At 35.8% G+C, this 13,357-nt stretch overlaps 1 protein-coding gene across 2 annotated transcripts in view; it reads left to right on the forward strand.

Moving 5' to 3' along the window:
* TECRL (trans-2,3-enoyl-CoA reductase like) overlaps positions 1-13,357 on the forward strand; it is a 205,892-nt gene that overhangs the window by 53,179 nt on the left and 139,356 nt on the right. For both annotated transcript variants that reach the window (XM_036763427.1, XM_036763428.1), the window contains exon 2: positions 3,338-3,389. In XM_036763427.1, the coding sequence (XP_036619322.1) occupies positions 3,338-3,389 (52 nt within the window). The remainder of the gene's footprint in view (positions 1-3,337; positions 3,390-13,357) is intronic.

Raw genomic sequence — 13,357 nt, forward strand, 5'->3', positions numbered from 1 at the left:
TGTAGATAGCACTCTCCATCACGAGTCCTTTGGAGCTGTCTCTGCATATTGTGTTGCTGAGAGGAGCAAAGTCTGTCAGGGTTAGTCATCACAGAATCCATATATCTGTGGTTGCATATAATGTTCTCCTGGCTCAGCTCCTCTCACTCAGCATTATGTCATGTAGGTTCTTCAAGGTTGTTATGAAATCAATATCATCCCCATTTCTTATAGCACAATAGTATTCAATTACCTTCATATACCACAGATTGTTCAGCCATTCCCCAATTGATGGGCATCCCTTTGATTTCCAATTCTTAGCTACTACAAAAAGAGCCACTATAAATATTTTTGTAAAAATGGGTCCTTTTCCCACTTGTATGATCTCTTTGGGATACAACCCTAGGAGTGGTATTGCTGAGTCAAAGGGTATGAACATTTTTATAGCCCGTTGGGCATAGTTCCAAATTGCTCTCCAAAATGGCTGAATCAGTTCACAACTCCACCAGCAATGTAACAATTTTTATTCTTAGAAAAAGAAGAACAATCCAAGAAAAACAAGCAGATTGTGAAAAGACAGTCAACCAATTAGAAAAGGAGATCCAGGATCTTAAGAAAGAAAATTAGTTTTTTAAAATCAGAATTGGGCACAAGGAAGCTTGCAAAGTTGTCCTAGATCAAGAAATAATAAAACAAAATATAAAGAATGAAAAAAAAGTAGAAGAGAATGTGAAACATCTCATAAGAAAAACAATGGATCTGGAAAAAAACAGATCAAAAAGAGAAAATATAAGAATAATTGGACTACCTGAAATATATGAAAAACAAAGAATCTTGATGCAATAACACGACATTATTTTTTAAAAAATTGTTGTAAAGCATTAGGACAAGAACAGAAAGCAGAAATAGAAAAAAAATCCACCGATCACCATCTGAAAGAGATCCTACAAGGAAAACTCACAGGAATATCATAGTCAAATTCTGAAACCCCCAGCCCAAGGATAAAATATTATGAGCAACAAGAAAAAAAAATTCAGTATGGTGGTACCAAAAGTAGAATCACACAAGACCTAGTAGCGGTGACATTAAAAGACTGCAGGTCTTGGAAAACTACACATGGAAGAGCAAAAGAACTGGGGTTCCAGCCAAAAATATAATACCCAGCAAAGCTAAGCATAATCCTGGATTTAAAAGTGGATATTTAATGAATTGTCAGACCTTCAGGATTTTGTTCAAAAAAAAAAAAAAACCACTGAACTTAATAGAAGATTTGACATACAAAAGCTAAGAGAAATATAAGGTACTTACTAAAGACTAATTACAAGGGCCTCTATAAGGACATACTGTTTACCTTAAAATATAAAAACAAATGTCTAATATTGTTATTAGTAATTGGATAGCTCATAAGAAAGATTGGGGCAGACCTGAGTATTATATGAATTTTAAAAGTAAAACTATTTAGGAACAGATACATAGAGTAATTATATGATACAAATGTAGTGTTAGAGGAAGACCTGACACAGAGGAATTAGATGGGGGAGGAGGGCTGTTAGTTCTGGAAACCTACTTTCATTGGGAATGCATTCAAAATGGAACAACATATACATACGTAAAAAAGTATAAACGTCTTCTAAATTCAGAAAGAAATAAAATGCTAAGGGGATAGGGAAAGGGGAGAAGGTAATGGAGGGATTTTTAGAGGGGAGGGTGAGGGAATAGGTTAAAGGCATAGAATAGAATAGAATATAGAATAGAAAAGGTATAGAAGGGTCTTTGGATTAAAGGGAATGGGAGGATAAGGGAGGGATCCTTGGAGGAGGGGTAGGTTAAGTAGTAGGGCAAATTATCAGGTAGGAGTAAACTAGAGGAGTCAGGAGGGATAGGAAATAAGAGAAATGCACAAACATAAAAGAACAGGAGTAGAATTTGTTAGGGAGAAAGGAGCAGGGGTGGTAATCGTGATCTGAGGCAAAATTAAAGCTAAACTAGGTTTAATCAAAAGACACTATACTATATGTAAGCCATATTTATCAACATTGTTTTGGACTATTTAAATCAGCTAGACAGTCTAAGGTGGGGAAACTGCTGTGGTGCAGAAAATGATGAGTTGTTGGACTTGGAAAAACATGGAAAGCCTTGGACTTATGAAGGAAGAGGTTATCCACCCTTAGAGAAACAGGGGATAAATAAGTATAGAATAGTCTTAGAGTGATGCATATGAATGTATATGTCTATATATGGCTCTGATTATTGATATTTAAGTATATATACATATATATATATATATATATGTGTGTGTGTGTGTATGTGTTTAAGTGTATGTAAGTATAGGTGTATGTGTGTTTATGCACATCTGTGCATGTTTACGTCTATATATGTATGTATGTGTATATATGCACATATATGTATATATGTGTATCTGTGTATATGTACAGAGATGCTTAATTGTGCCCTCCTGGAGGTGGGGGAAAGAAGGGGGAAAAAGAATAAAGTAAAAAGTGCATAGCAGAGAACAAAAGAAAACTTACAAGGAAGCAAAGAATAGACGGACAGCTCTCAACACAACACATAGTATTTATTATATCGGCTTTCTTTAAATGGAAATTTATTGCTTTATTTTTTGAATCTTCTCACATTGTGCTGTGCACATGGCAATACTTTTTTTTTTCTTTTCTTGTTTTGTATTATTTTAGTTTTAGTATTTAAGTTTGTTTCTCTTTTCTTATTTTGTATGTAAGTTTAAAATAAAAAAGAAGTGAAAAAAATAAGCAGACTCTATAATAATGGCTAATTGTGTTATCCTTCCAAGGAACCAAAAGCCAACATTGTATTTAGTAATAGATGTTTTCCTTGGGACATATCCACTTAACAATCATCATGCACACCATAAAGAATAGAAATAGATTATAATTATCTGGATGACTTGCCCCTAGTCACAAAACAGTTTAAGGGACTACAGATCCAATTCATCCATAGGCACTACTTCTATACCTCTACACAAACAGTTCTGATTTGCAACACTGGCCTTGATTCCAATATGCCTTATATGCTCTAAAAATAAGCCAAAATAGGAACTTCACATGCAGGAGAAATATACAAAACTCCATCTAGGGGTCAGAATCTGGTAAACAGGCTACTCTACACTAACTAATGATGAAATTGAGAGAAATGGTAAATGATCTTGATTCAGAGGAAAGTGATCATTTAGTTATGTCTTTTCCAATAGGCCTGCTAGCAGATTAAAATACTCCTTATAAAACACTGACTTGGTCCCAATCTTGAATTCACTAAAATACTAGCTGTTCTTGACCAAACTAAGTAAAATTTATTTTCTTCTTTTTTTTTTCTAAATTTTCAGGTATCTCCAACATCCACAATCCGTGATGTTAAACACAAATTTCACAAAGCATGTAAGTTTTTGTTGTTTTTATATTTAGTCATTTAGAATCCAAATTAGATCTCTTTTAATTCTAACATATAGTTAATTGATAACTTCTAATTTAAAATTATTATTTCTATTTGTATCCATACTGGTTTGAAAATTTTAATGGAATGAATATCTACACATGAGACATAGAATCTATACTTTGATGGATTACTTTTACTATCCTTTATAAATAGGTATTCTGAGCTTAAATTTAGCTAAAAAAAGATTTTATAGTCTGTATAAAATTATGTTCCTTGACATCTTATTCAAATATATTTACCTGATATATATCTAACAATTAAAATTATTTAGTTGTATTGGCAACCAAAAATGGGCTCCTTAGCACTTAGTCAACAAGTGCCCTTGACTAGTTTGGCTTTTTCCCCTGAACTGAATGCTGTTTGTATCTTGGACTGGAGTAAGCTTGTCGGCCCCTTCACCTTGCTTCCCTTGCTTAAGCTGATGGAAAAAACCTGTGCTTTCCCCGGCGTACCTTACACCCCCGCAGAAGCTGGATGGTTAAAAGCAGCTCCCGTTGGAGCCAGAGGCTGCTACAGTTACAGTTACAGCTACAGTTACAGCTACAGTTACAGCTACAGTTACAGTTACAGTTACAGCTACAGTTGCAGTCACAGCCACAGCCACAGCCACAGCTGAAGCAGGAGCTGCCAGTAGCAGAGCTGACCTACGGGAGGAAGCTGAACAAAGACTTCAGGCCAGTGGGTAATCTTATTACCCTAGAGGGGGAAGCATGATTTTGCTTTACGCAATCATGCTTCTCTGTAGCCTCCTGGTTACTCTTTCAAGGCGTACTTATTGGGCCTGGAAGCCTTTGATCAATATATCAAAATGGGGTTGCTGGTTCATGGGTTGGTTACTGTGGAGCCTAAATATATGTTTTGATTCTTTTGCCTTCTACTTTGAGAGTTTCTTATATCCGGCGGTTCCGAACGTTTCAGACATGTTTATGATCCTCTTTGAGATTATAAACTCTGCCCTCCTAATACATGTGTCCTCAGGCCTGGGTCACTGCACTCTCAATCTCAATTTCCAAGGTATCCTTCTGCAGATTAGGAAAGCATTATGAAACAGGTTCAATCCTACAGGAATCTGACCTAATGAGAGGGGTTCAGGGATGGGGAACCTGTGGACTCCAGGCCACATGTGAACCCTCTAGGTCCTCAAGTTTGGATTTAATCAAAGGACCACACTTGAGGACCTAGAGGTCCACATGTGGCCTTGAGGTCACAGGTTCCCCACCCCTGCACCCCTCTCATTAGGTCATTAGGGTTAGGCTTTCTCTACATTTCTACCTATAGTGGCACCACTATTAGTATGTACCTGAAATTTTGGCTCAGGTTTTAAATCTCCCCAAAAAGGGAAAGGGGAGTAGAATAGTTTACAATATGCAATAATAATTAAATATATGACAGATATTTATTTCCTACAGGGAAAAGAAATTCTAAACACAATAAACTCACAAATGTGCAGGGGCAAAACAAAGCCTTAGAACAGGATTCAATAACACTAAAGATCTATAGTTATACTTTCCTGTGTGGTTAGTACTTAAACTTCTTTGGAATATCAAGCAGCTTGCAGGATTGCTAAGCAGTCCAATTCCATTTCATCTTAGCACCAAATTCCCTCATAGTCTGTCTTCTGTCCAGTCAAGTCAGTGTTTGGTCTCTTCCTTTGGTTGGCAATTGTCTTCTCTAAAGAAGGTACTTCCCCTGCTACCTGTCAGCTCCATCCAATTGTCTTAGGATCTCTGGACCTTTCAGACACTCTGATCACTTCCACTCCTAGACTCATTGATCTTGGGATGGATGTTTGTCACTCAGGAAAGGAAACACAAAATGGAAAAGGTATTATAAGACCCAGGGTGAAGCTTATCTTCTGGAGCAGTTCACATTGCTAGTCAGTTAGAGTCACCCTACTCTCTTGGGTGTCAGAAAAGCTACCATTCCTCTACAACCCCTCATAAGAAGTTCAGTGAAAAAGAATTATTTGCCACAGAGTAGAATGAAGAGAGATTGAAAGGCAAAGTCAATTCTTTTTACAACTCTACTGTGCCACCAAAACTGCATGTTCAGTGGCCAAAGAGCATATTGTTTCATCAACTCTAGGCACAAGAATCTTTTAACTCTGAGGCAAAAAAATTGCGGGAAGCAGCCAGGGACTGTATCATTTCCAATGTACACAAATAGTATGGTTCCTTGGCAGGTTAAATCACAGCTTAAACACATATATTTCAAGCCTTACTTACCTATGCTAAAGTACACTTAGCTCTGAGTTTTTGTACTACTTTAATAATTTTTAGTTTATAAGTTATTCAAGCACAATGAAAAATGTCAGTTCTGCTTTTTAACATTTTTTTGTTTAATCAGACTAATAGTTGTAAATATATTCTTGAAAATGACATTTAAGTAATTTGACAGCTAACTACATCAAATAAGATTATCTTGTTTCCCATATTTCATATTTTTTCATTTATTTAGGCCTTCATTTGTTCAGCTAATATTGAACTCAAAAAACTGTTCATAATTTGGAGTCTCAACCCAGTGCCTTGCACGCAGTAGGTATTTGTTGAATTGCAATGAATGAGCAGACTTTCTTCCTTGAAGGAATATATATTCTAGGAAGGGAGATAAGGAATGAACATTTACAAATATATAAAAACATTACGGACAATTTTCAAGTGAAGATATGAGCAAGTATTTGACAGTATGATAGCGATTATGTTCTTGGATGCTGAGAGAATGTAAAGGACAGAGCGATATGCAATGGGATTATCCTTGGGAAACTTTGTTTCAACAATCTGGCTAGTAGTTGCTGTGCGGGTATAAAACCAACAACAACCAGCTCACAGAACGCAGCAAGCCCAGGTCCTTTTCATCTGCTTTACTAAGGAAAGCAATGTTAAGGTGTTAACGATTTTACTTTAATCCAGCATACAAATATCATTCACTTAGTTCAGGGGAAAAAGCCAGTACCCTGAACATCAGAGCAAATACAAACAAATTACAAACATACATTTGCAAACAGACCAAATACAATTCATAGTTACCAACATCTGGGTTCAGCCAGGAGCTCAACAATGGCTGGCCCAGAGTCACGTGTCACTACTGCTGTGGCTCAGAGCTCCAAAAAAAGAAAGCTAACCTCTGGTTTTATATATCTTGTTCAGGGTCAAAGGTGAGTCACACATGCAACTCACCCACATGACCTAAAATCGTCACAAAAATGGGACTTAAACCCACATACTCTAAAAGCCTCTGATGTCACAAACATGTCATTCAAACCCATGTAAACTAGGCCTTCCCTTGAGGCAAGGAGGGCATCAAAGACTCCTAATTTAATCAAGAAAACAAAGACCAAACTGTTCAAGGGCACTTGGTTGAATAAGTGCTATGAGCCCATCTTAATTCCCAATACAAACTTCTTTAGGGAAGATTAGATAATTTGGTCTTTGAAGGAAATATGGAAATGTGGATTGATGGAGATGATGGAGAAAAATGTTTGGGTCAAGAACAACAGTGCAAGGTCCAGCAAATATGGGACTCTAATACTAATTAAGTGTGTGACCCAAGACAATTCTAAGGTGGAGGCATATCAGTACAGTAGAAAGAGACATGGATTTAGAATCAGATGATTTGATTTCATAAGCCTGGCTCTCTCACTTACTATTTGTTTTAACCTTGTGGAAGTAATTTAATCACTTTCACCCTCAGTTTCATCATCTTAAAACAAGGGAGTAGAAGTAGCTAGCCTATGTACAATCTATGATTGTATGATACCATCTTACCTCCACATTTCTGTGTTGTTCAATTACTTTTCAATCATGCCTGCCTCTTCCCATTTGGGATTTTCTTAAGAAAGATACTAGAGCTAGGAGTTCTAAAAGTCAGAGGAAAGGAGGCAGAGTGTTCTAGGCATGGGAAGGAAAAAGGCGGAATATCGCCTAGCAGGGGTGGGAAACCTATGACCTTGAGGCCACATGTGGCCCTCTAGGTCCTCAAGTGCAGTCCTTTGACTGAATCTAAGCTTCACAGAAAAAAATTCCTTTAATAATAAAAAAAAATAATAAAAGGATTTCTTCTGTAAAATTTGGAATCGGTCAAAAGCCTGCATCCAAGGACCTAGAAGGTCACATGCAGTTCTCCACAGGTTCCCCACCTGGGAGGGGAGAGAGGAAATAGATCAGTATGGGCAGAGTCTACTATGCCAGAGATCATATAATGTAAAAGTGACTAGAAAAGATAAGTTGGAAACAGATTGGGAAGGGCATTAAAAATCAAAGGAAGGAGTTTATATATATTTCACCTTAGAGACAATAGGGTCCACTGAAGCATGGGAACTAGGTGATTGGTAATTCAAGTTCAAATGCAAGGTGATTAGGGTCTGTAATAAGTTGGGTGGCTGGTGCAATAAAACAGCAGCAGCAACAACAAGACACACAAAAACTGGTGAGATCCAAGAGAGTTGTGCACAAAGAACCACTCACAGGATTTAGGAAGTGGGTAGGGGCGGTGATGATGGTGATGGTGGAGTTTTGGATTTTGAGGGTGATGCAAAGCAGAGGGAGGAGCCTAATCTGTCTATACTGAACTGAGGTATACTCAAAATACTTTCAAAAATGGGGAAGTCAGGAATTTTGTCAGTTCAATGACTTTAGTTTTTGACATATTCGGATTTTATGTGGAGATAAAAATATTAAAATGTTTACTATCTTTTTAAAAAGCAAGAGTAAAATGTGCAGTGCTGCTTTTCACAGTGTTTTAGAAATAATTTGACTAGAAATTGTTCCATCTCTGGCTCTCCGTCAGAGTTTGAACCCCCTAGAAAAGAAAAGGGGCCCATTGGGACAGAAAATGAAATGAATGAAGTATGAAAGGCATGAGATGTATGCTTAAATTGGGAGCATACAAAATTTTTAGGTCCCATCCCAGCAACGGTGGTACACCTCATTAGAAAAAAGGAGAAGCATATAAGTCAGATGTCTTAGGTGAGAATTGAACCCAGTTCCTGCAACCAAGGCCAGCTTTCTCTGATTTGTTCCTTCCTTGTCTGGTGTCCTAGTAAATGGGCAAACACAAAACTCCATTTTTGCTAATGTAATTTCCATGAGGTTATCTAAATAAAAGGTTTTCTGCCATGGAAATTTATTGAGTCCCAAATCTGCATACTATACAAAGCCAAGTATATCATTTCCACTTTTTCTTATCTGTTTGAAAATTAAACAAAGCTTAGAGAATGAAGGGTTGTCATGATACTAAGGTCTAGAGTCAAAGAAAGCAATGGCTATGGCCCTGACAAAAAGTGTAAGCAAGCAGGTAGAACATGTGTGGGAAATGGGAATTTTTCATTGTAATTTCTAAGGTGTGCTACTTGAGCATGGATATGTATTTGTACATCTCAGATATGTGTAGAAACATGCATTATATATATGTACAAAACTGCTTCTCTACATGTAAGTAGATACATGTGAATATACATACAAATACTATATATATATATTTCTTTCATAATCCCTCTCTCCCCTTCTTCCTCTTGATCTATATCCCGTATACACATGCTTTTCATCACATATAATATGCATATGTATACATATTATTTATATACATAGAGTGTGTTATATACATATATGAATTAAAAATCAAAATAATTTATATTTTATATTTGAGGTAATAGAGAGCCCCTGATGCATGCAAATTATATGTATGTATGTATGTATGTATAGAGTTATAGCTATGTGTATATTTAAAAGAGCATAAGAAAATGTGTAATCATGAGAATTAGATCATTGTTTTTCTCCAGAAAACATATGACATGTTTACAACCTGACAAATATCCTCTTTTCAACCTTTATAATTTTTCTAGTCATTTTCAGTTCTATCCCTGCTTATCTATATGCAAACCTGTAAAAACACCAGCAACAACATTATTTTTGTCCCTAAATTATCATGGTCAAAATGGCAAAATGACATTCGCTTTTTTTTTTAATTCTGCACTTGGTTTTCTGCAGGAGAGGGAAAGAAAAGGATGAAATTGAGCAAAATTATAAAGAATAACAATTCAAATCTACCTTGGTTTTTAAGATGTGCAAGGTACTTTCCTCACAATAGCTTCATTAGACAGAAATTACAAGTATTACCATCTCCCTTTTGGAGCTCATAGGCTCTGAGATATTATGTAATTTACCCACATTCATATAGCTTACTAGGAAGTTATTGAGAAAAACTTTGAAGCTAGGTCTTCTGACTTCAGTTCTAGCACTTCAACCACTGCAATGTACCCAGAGATAGGCATTAACTAATTCAATTGTATGTTAAGATATTAAAAGTTCAACATATTTCTTTGTAGGAAAAAAGGCATTGAAATTACATTTTGACAACATAGATGTTCTAGAAAATGGGAATAGTTGATTACAGGATTCTGCAGTAATTATTATGGGTTAGGTGTTATATTCAAAGGCCCTTTGTATATTGTGGTATGTAGCTCAAATTCAGGCAAGCATGTTTTTTTTTTTTGTTTTGTTTTTGGAGTGGGGGACATAATCTTCTTTACTTTCTGCAATATAGTATGTTGTTTATCATAACTTTCTTTATTCCTTGCAACTACTCATTTCTTCTTATCTCTGGATTTAATCTTTCTTTTGACTATTTCTGGTGGGCCAGAGGAATCTCCCGTTCAACATTCTCTTTCCTTTGAATGTTTCAGGGATTTGCCTAAGGCACAGAGAGATTGAGAGATTTGTTTAGGTCAGAAATCTGAGGTGAGATAGCCCAGCAGTTCTGCCTCCAAAGCCAGCCTCTGTGATTATTCCATGCTGCATCTAGACGACTGCTCTGGAATCAGAGGACCTGGGCTTAAATTTTACCTTCTGATGCTTAATACCTGTATTGCCTTGGGCAAATCACTTAACTTTTTTCTAGGCCTCAATTTCCACATTTGTAAAATATTACAGTTGCAATCTATTTCATTTAAGGTCCTTTCCAGCTAGCTCTAAGTCTATGATCCTGGGAGAAGTCATTTGACCTCTCCTTGCCCAAATCTTACAACTGTAAAATGAGTGAGTTTTATTAGATGGTCTCTGAGGCACCTTCCAGGTCTTGTTCTATGGTTCTCTGAAGCTAAGATTATTATGGTGGTATCTATATTTACTTTCAGTCCTAACAACTATGATATCACTTGATAATTGTAGAAAGGAAAAGGTGTAGAAAATATATCAAAAGAATGAGTTTCTAACTCATATCTGTGTGTATATAGATATGTATATCTATATACACACCCATATATATACTTATACATACACTTATATATTTCTCTTCATTGTTGTCTTGTGGCTACTGATCTTCATTTCTAGTTTTCTTCTCTTTTTTATGGTTCATTGAGTCAGTTTACACTTTTCTCACTTCTATTTCAGATCAATTTCCTATCTTTTTTTTCTCCTATGTGTAACAAACTTTTTTTTTTTACCATTTTGCCAACACATTCTCTCAACTTGGCCACTTTTGTGAGCCAAACAAAAAATTGAAAGGGGTGGGGTGGGGTAGGGTGGGGCAGGGTGGGGCAACATAGAGCTCAGAGGGAAAGAACTCACAGGCACACATATTGAATTTTTTATGGTAGTTGCTGGGAGCCAAGAAAAAAAAATCATTAAGGAGGGACAACTTTAAGATCCTCAAATTTCTTATTTAATAGAACTTAAAAAAAAAATTAAACTGGATAATTTAAAGTTCACCAGCCTATTTTTCTTCTTTTCTTTCCCTCATTTAATGCATCTAAAATTCAATCTTCTGATTATTTTCTGTCTGCTCCCCACGCAGACACTTTGTCTTTGCTTGTCTCCATCTATGTCTTTGAACATTCTTGTCATTAGTCTCTCTCCTCTGCCTCATTGCTGTCTGACTTCCTGGAGAGCCCAGGTGAGGGATCTTTGTACAGCATTCAGACATTACTGGTATCTCTCCATTTCCATACCCACTCTGCTTTCTTTCTCTCTCAAGAGATTTCATTGAAGAAAGAAGCAGCATTTTCCACACTGACAGGTGAAAACGGAGAGAAGAAAAGAATAAAATGAAACCAGGTATCACAATTATTAAATTGCTTGATATTTTCCCAGAGTCTCAAGAGGTTCTCAAAACTAAGAGTTGGTATTATTTATTCTAGGCCTACCACTTTTTTTCTGGTAAGTTTCAGAACTGCCCTAAATTTCCTTTAATTCCACATTTATTTAGTTTTATATTTTTGATTTCTGGAGATTTGACCTCTTTGGCTCCTTAGAACTTTAATTACATTTTCATCTGAGGGAATAAATTCTCATTGTGCCATCAAGTAACTGTTCAGTCTGTCCACTAAAAAATGGATTCTGGGATTCACTATAGCACATGGACTTAATTAATAATCAAAAGGTAATAAAATAGCAATTTTACATGGAGAAACTAGTGTATGAATTTGAAAACTATTTTAATGGTTACTTTAAAAGGAGAGAAATGTGGGGTTTAGGAGGTGGAAAGGAAATGCAATCCAAAATTTAATTTTACTTCTCAGATCAAAAAAAGTTCTGTTGCTTTTATTGACACCTTTCCCTTTTCCCCTAATAGGTCAAAAGGCTTGACCCTTTGGGAATTCAGTTAAGAAAAAAGAAAATAAAAACATTAAAAAATCTTATAAAAATCTAACTGGTCTATTGAATAGAAAATGGGTTAGATGCAGAAATAGACAGAAGTAGAATCAACATTAGAATTATATGGTAGAAGACTTTTTCTTTTTCATGTCCCTATTGAAAGTTAGGATCAAAGGGATTGGTCGGGTTATATAAATCTTATGATGCTGAATGCTTTCACACAGATGAAATTATGAAGGCAGAAGGGAATGTAGCTCAAAGGCCAGTACTCTAGTGAAAGCCAAAAGTAATGTAGAAATTAAGGGTCTTTACAACTGAATGAAAACAGTATGCCATTCTTACTCTGTGCCTTGCACCATACTAACTGCTGGGGATATAAATACAAGCAAGATATTCCTGGTTAAGTTTATATTCTAAAAATGAAGATAAAACACATGGCCACCAGCTCCAAACCACAGTCTCCTTTCTGTACATCCTAACATCAGAAATTTGGCCTCATTAAGTGAAATCTGTTATATCTAGAAATGATTATTAGAAAACTAATGTAGAGAGTTTCCGAGGTCCACTACAACTCCAATATCATACTAATTTCTTGAGCTGTATTTAGGCTAGGTGCCTTCCTATTTTGAGAACATCTGTAAGTAAACAAAAGTAAAAACAGTCAAATTTAATTTGCCAGGAATTGACTACAATTGAAACTGAAGATTGTGTAAGTTGTATCATACTGTACCTATTTGTTTCTTCAAAAATTTCTTAAAATGTTATTTTCTTAAAGTTAGAGTTTAGATCTCATTATTTTTTAATTAATAACCATATTGTTGTTTTAACAAAATGTATTTTTTGATAGAGGAATCAACTTGAATCATTATATCCATGAGAATCTTTTATATAAAGAATGAAACAGAGCCTCATGACATAGCTCTATGGACCTTGAATAGGTATCCTGGTGTAATAGTTTATTTATGAATTCAAAGAAGAGATATTGAGAGATATTGAACCTACACATGGGAACTTTATTTTTTTTAAACTGGACAACAAATTCATTGGAATAAAGAATGAGGATTTCCTGGGGTTAAGTGACTTGGTCACATGACCAATATGTGTTGAAATGGGACTTGAAGCAAGGTCTTCTGGACTCAGAAGAACTGTATCCATTAATGTAATGTTGTTTCATAGAAAATTTGCCATGTTATAATTTACTGACAACAAAACAGGTTGCTGTGCATGTGACAGAGTGACTGAGGTCCAATTTTTCCCCCGAATTCAGTACATTTCATAGCATATGATGTGGATCAGTTTGACAAAGACCACAGAATGACCAA

The sequence above is a fragment of the Trichosurus vulpecula genome, chromosome 6 (genome assembly GCF_011100635.1).
Source record: "Trichosurus vulpecula isolate mTriVul1 chromosome 6, mTriVul1.pri, whole genome shotgun sequence".
In the NCBI taxonomy this organism is placed as follows: domain Eukaryota; kingdom Metazoa; phylum Chordata; class Mammalia; order Diprotodontia; family Phalangeridae; genus Trichosurus; species Trichosurus vulpecula.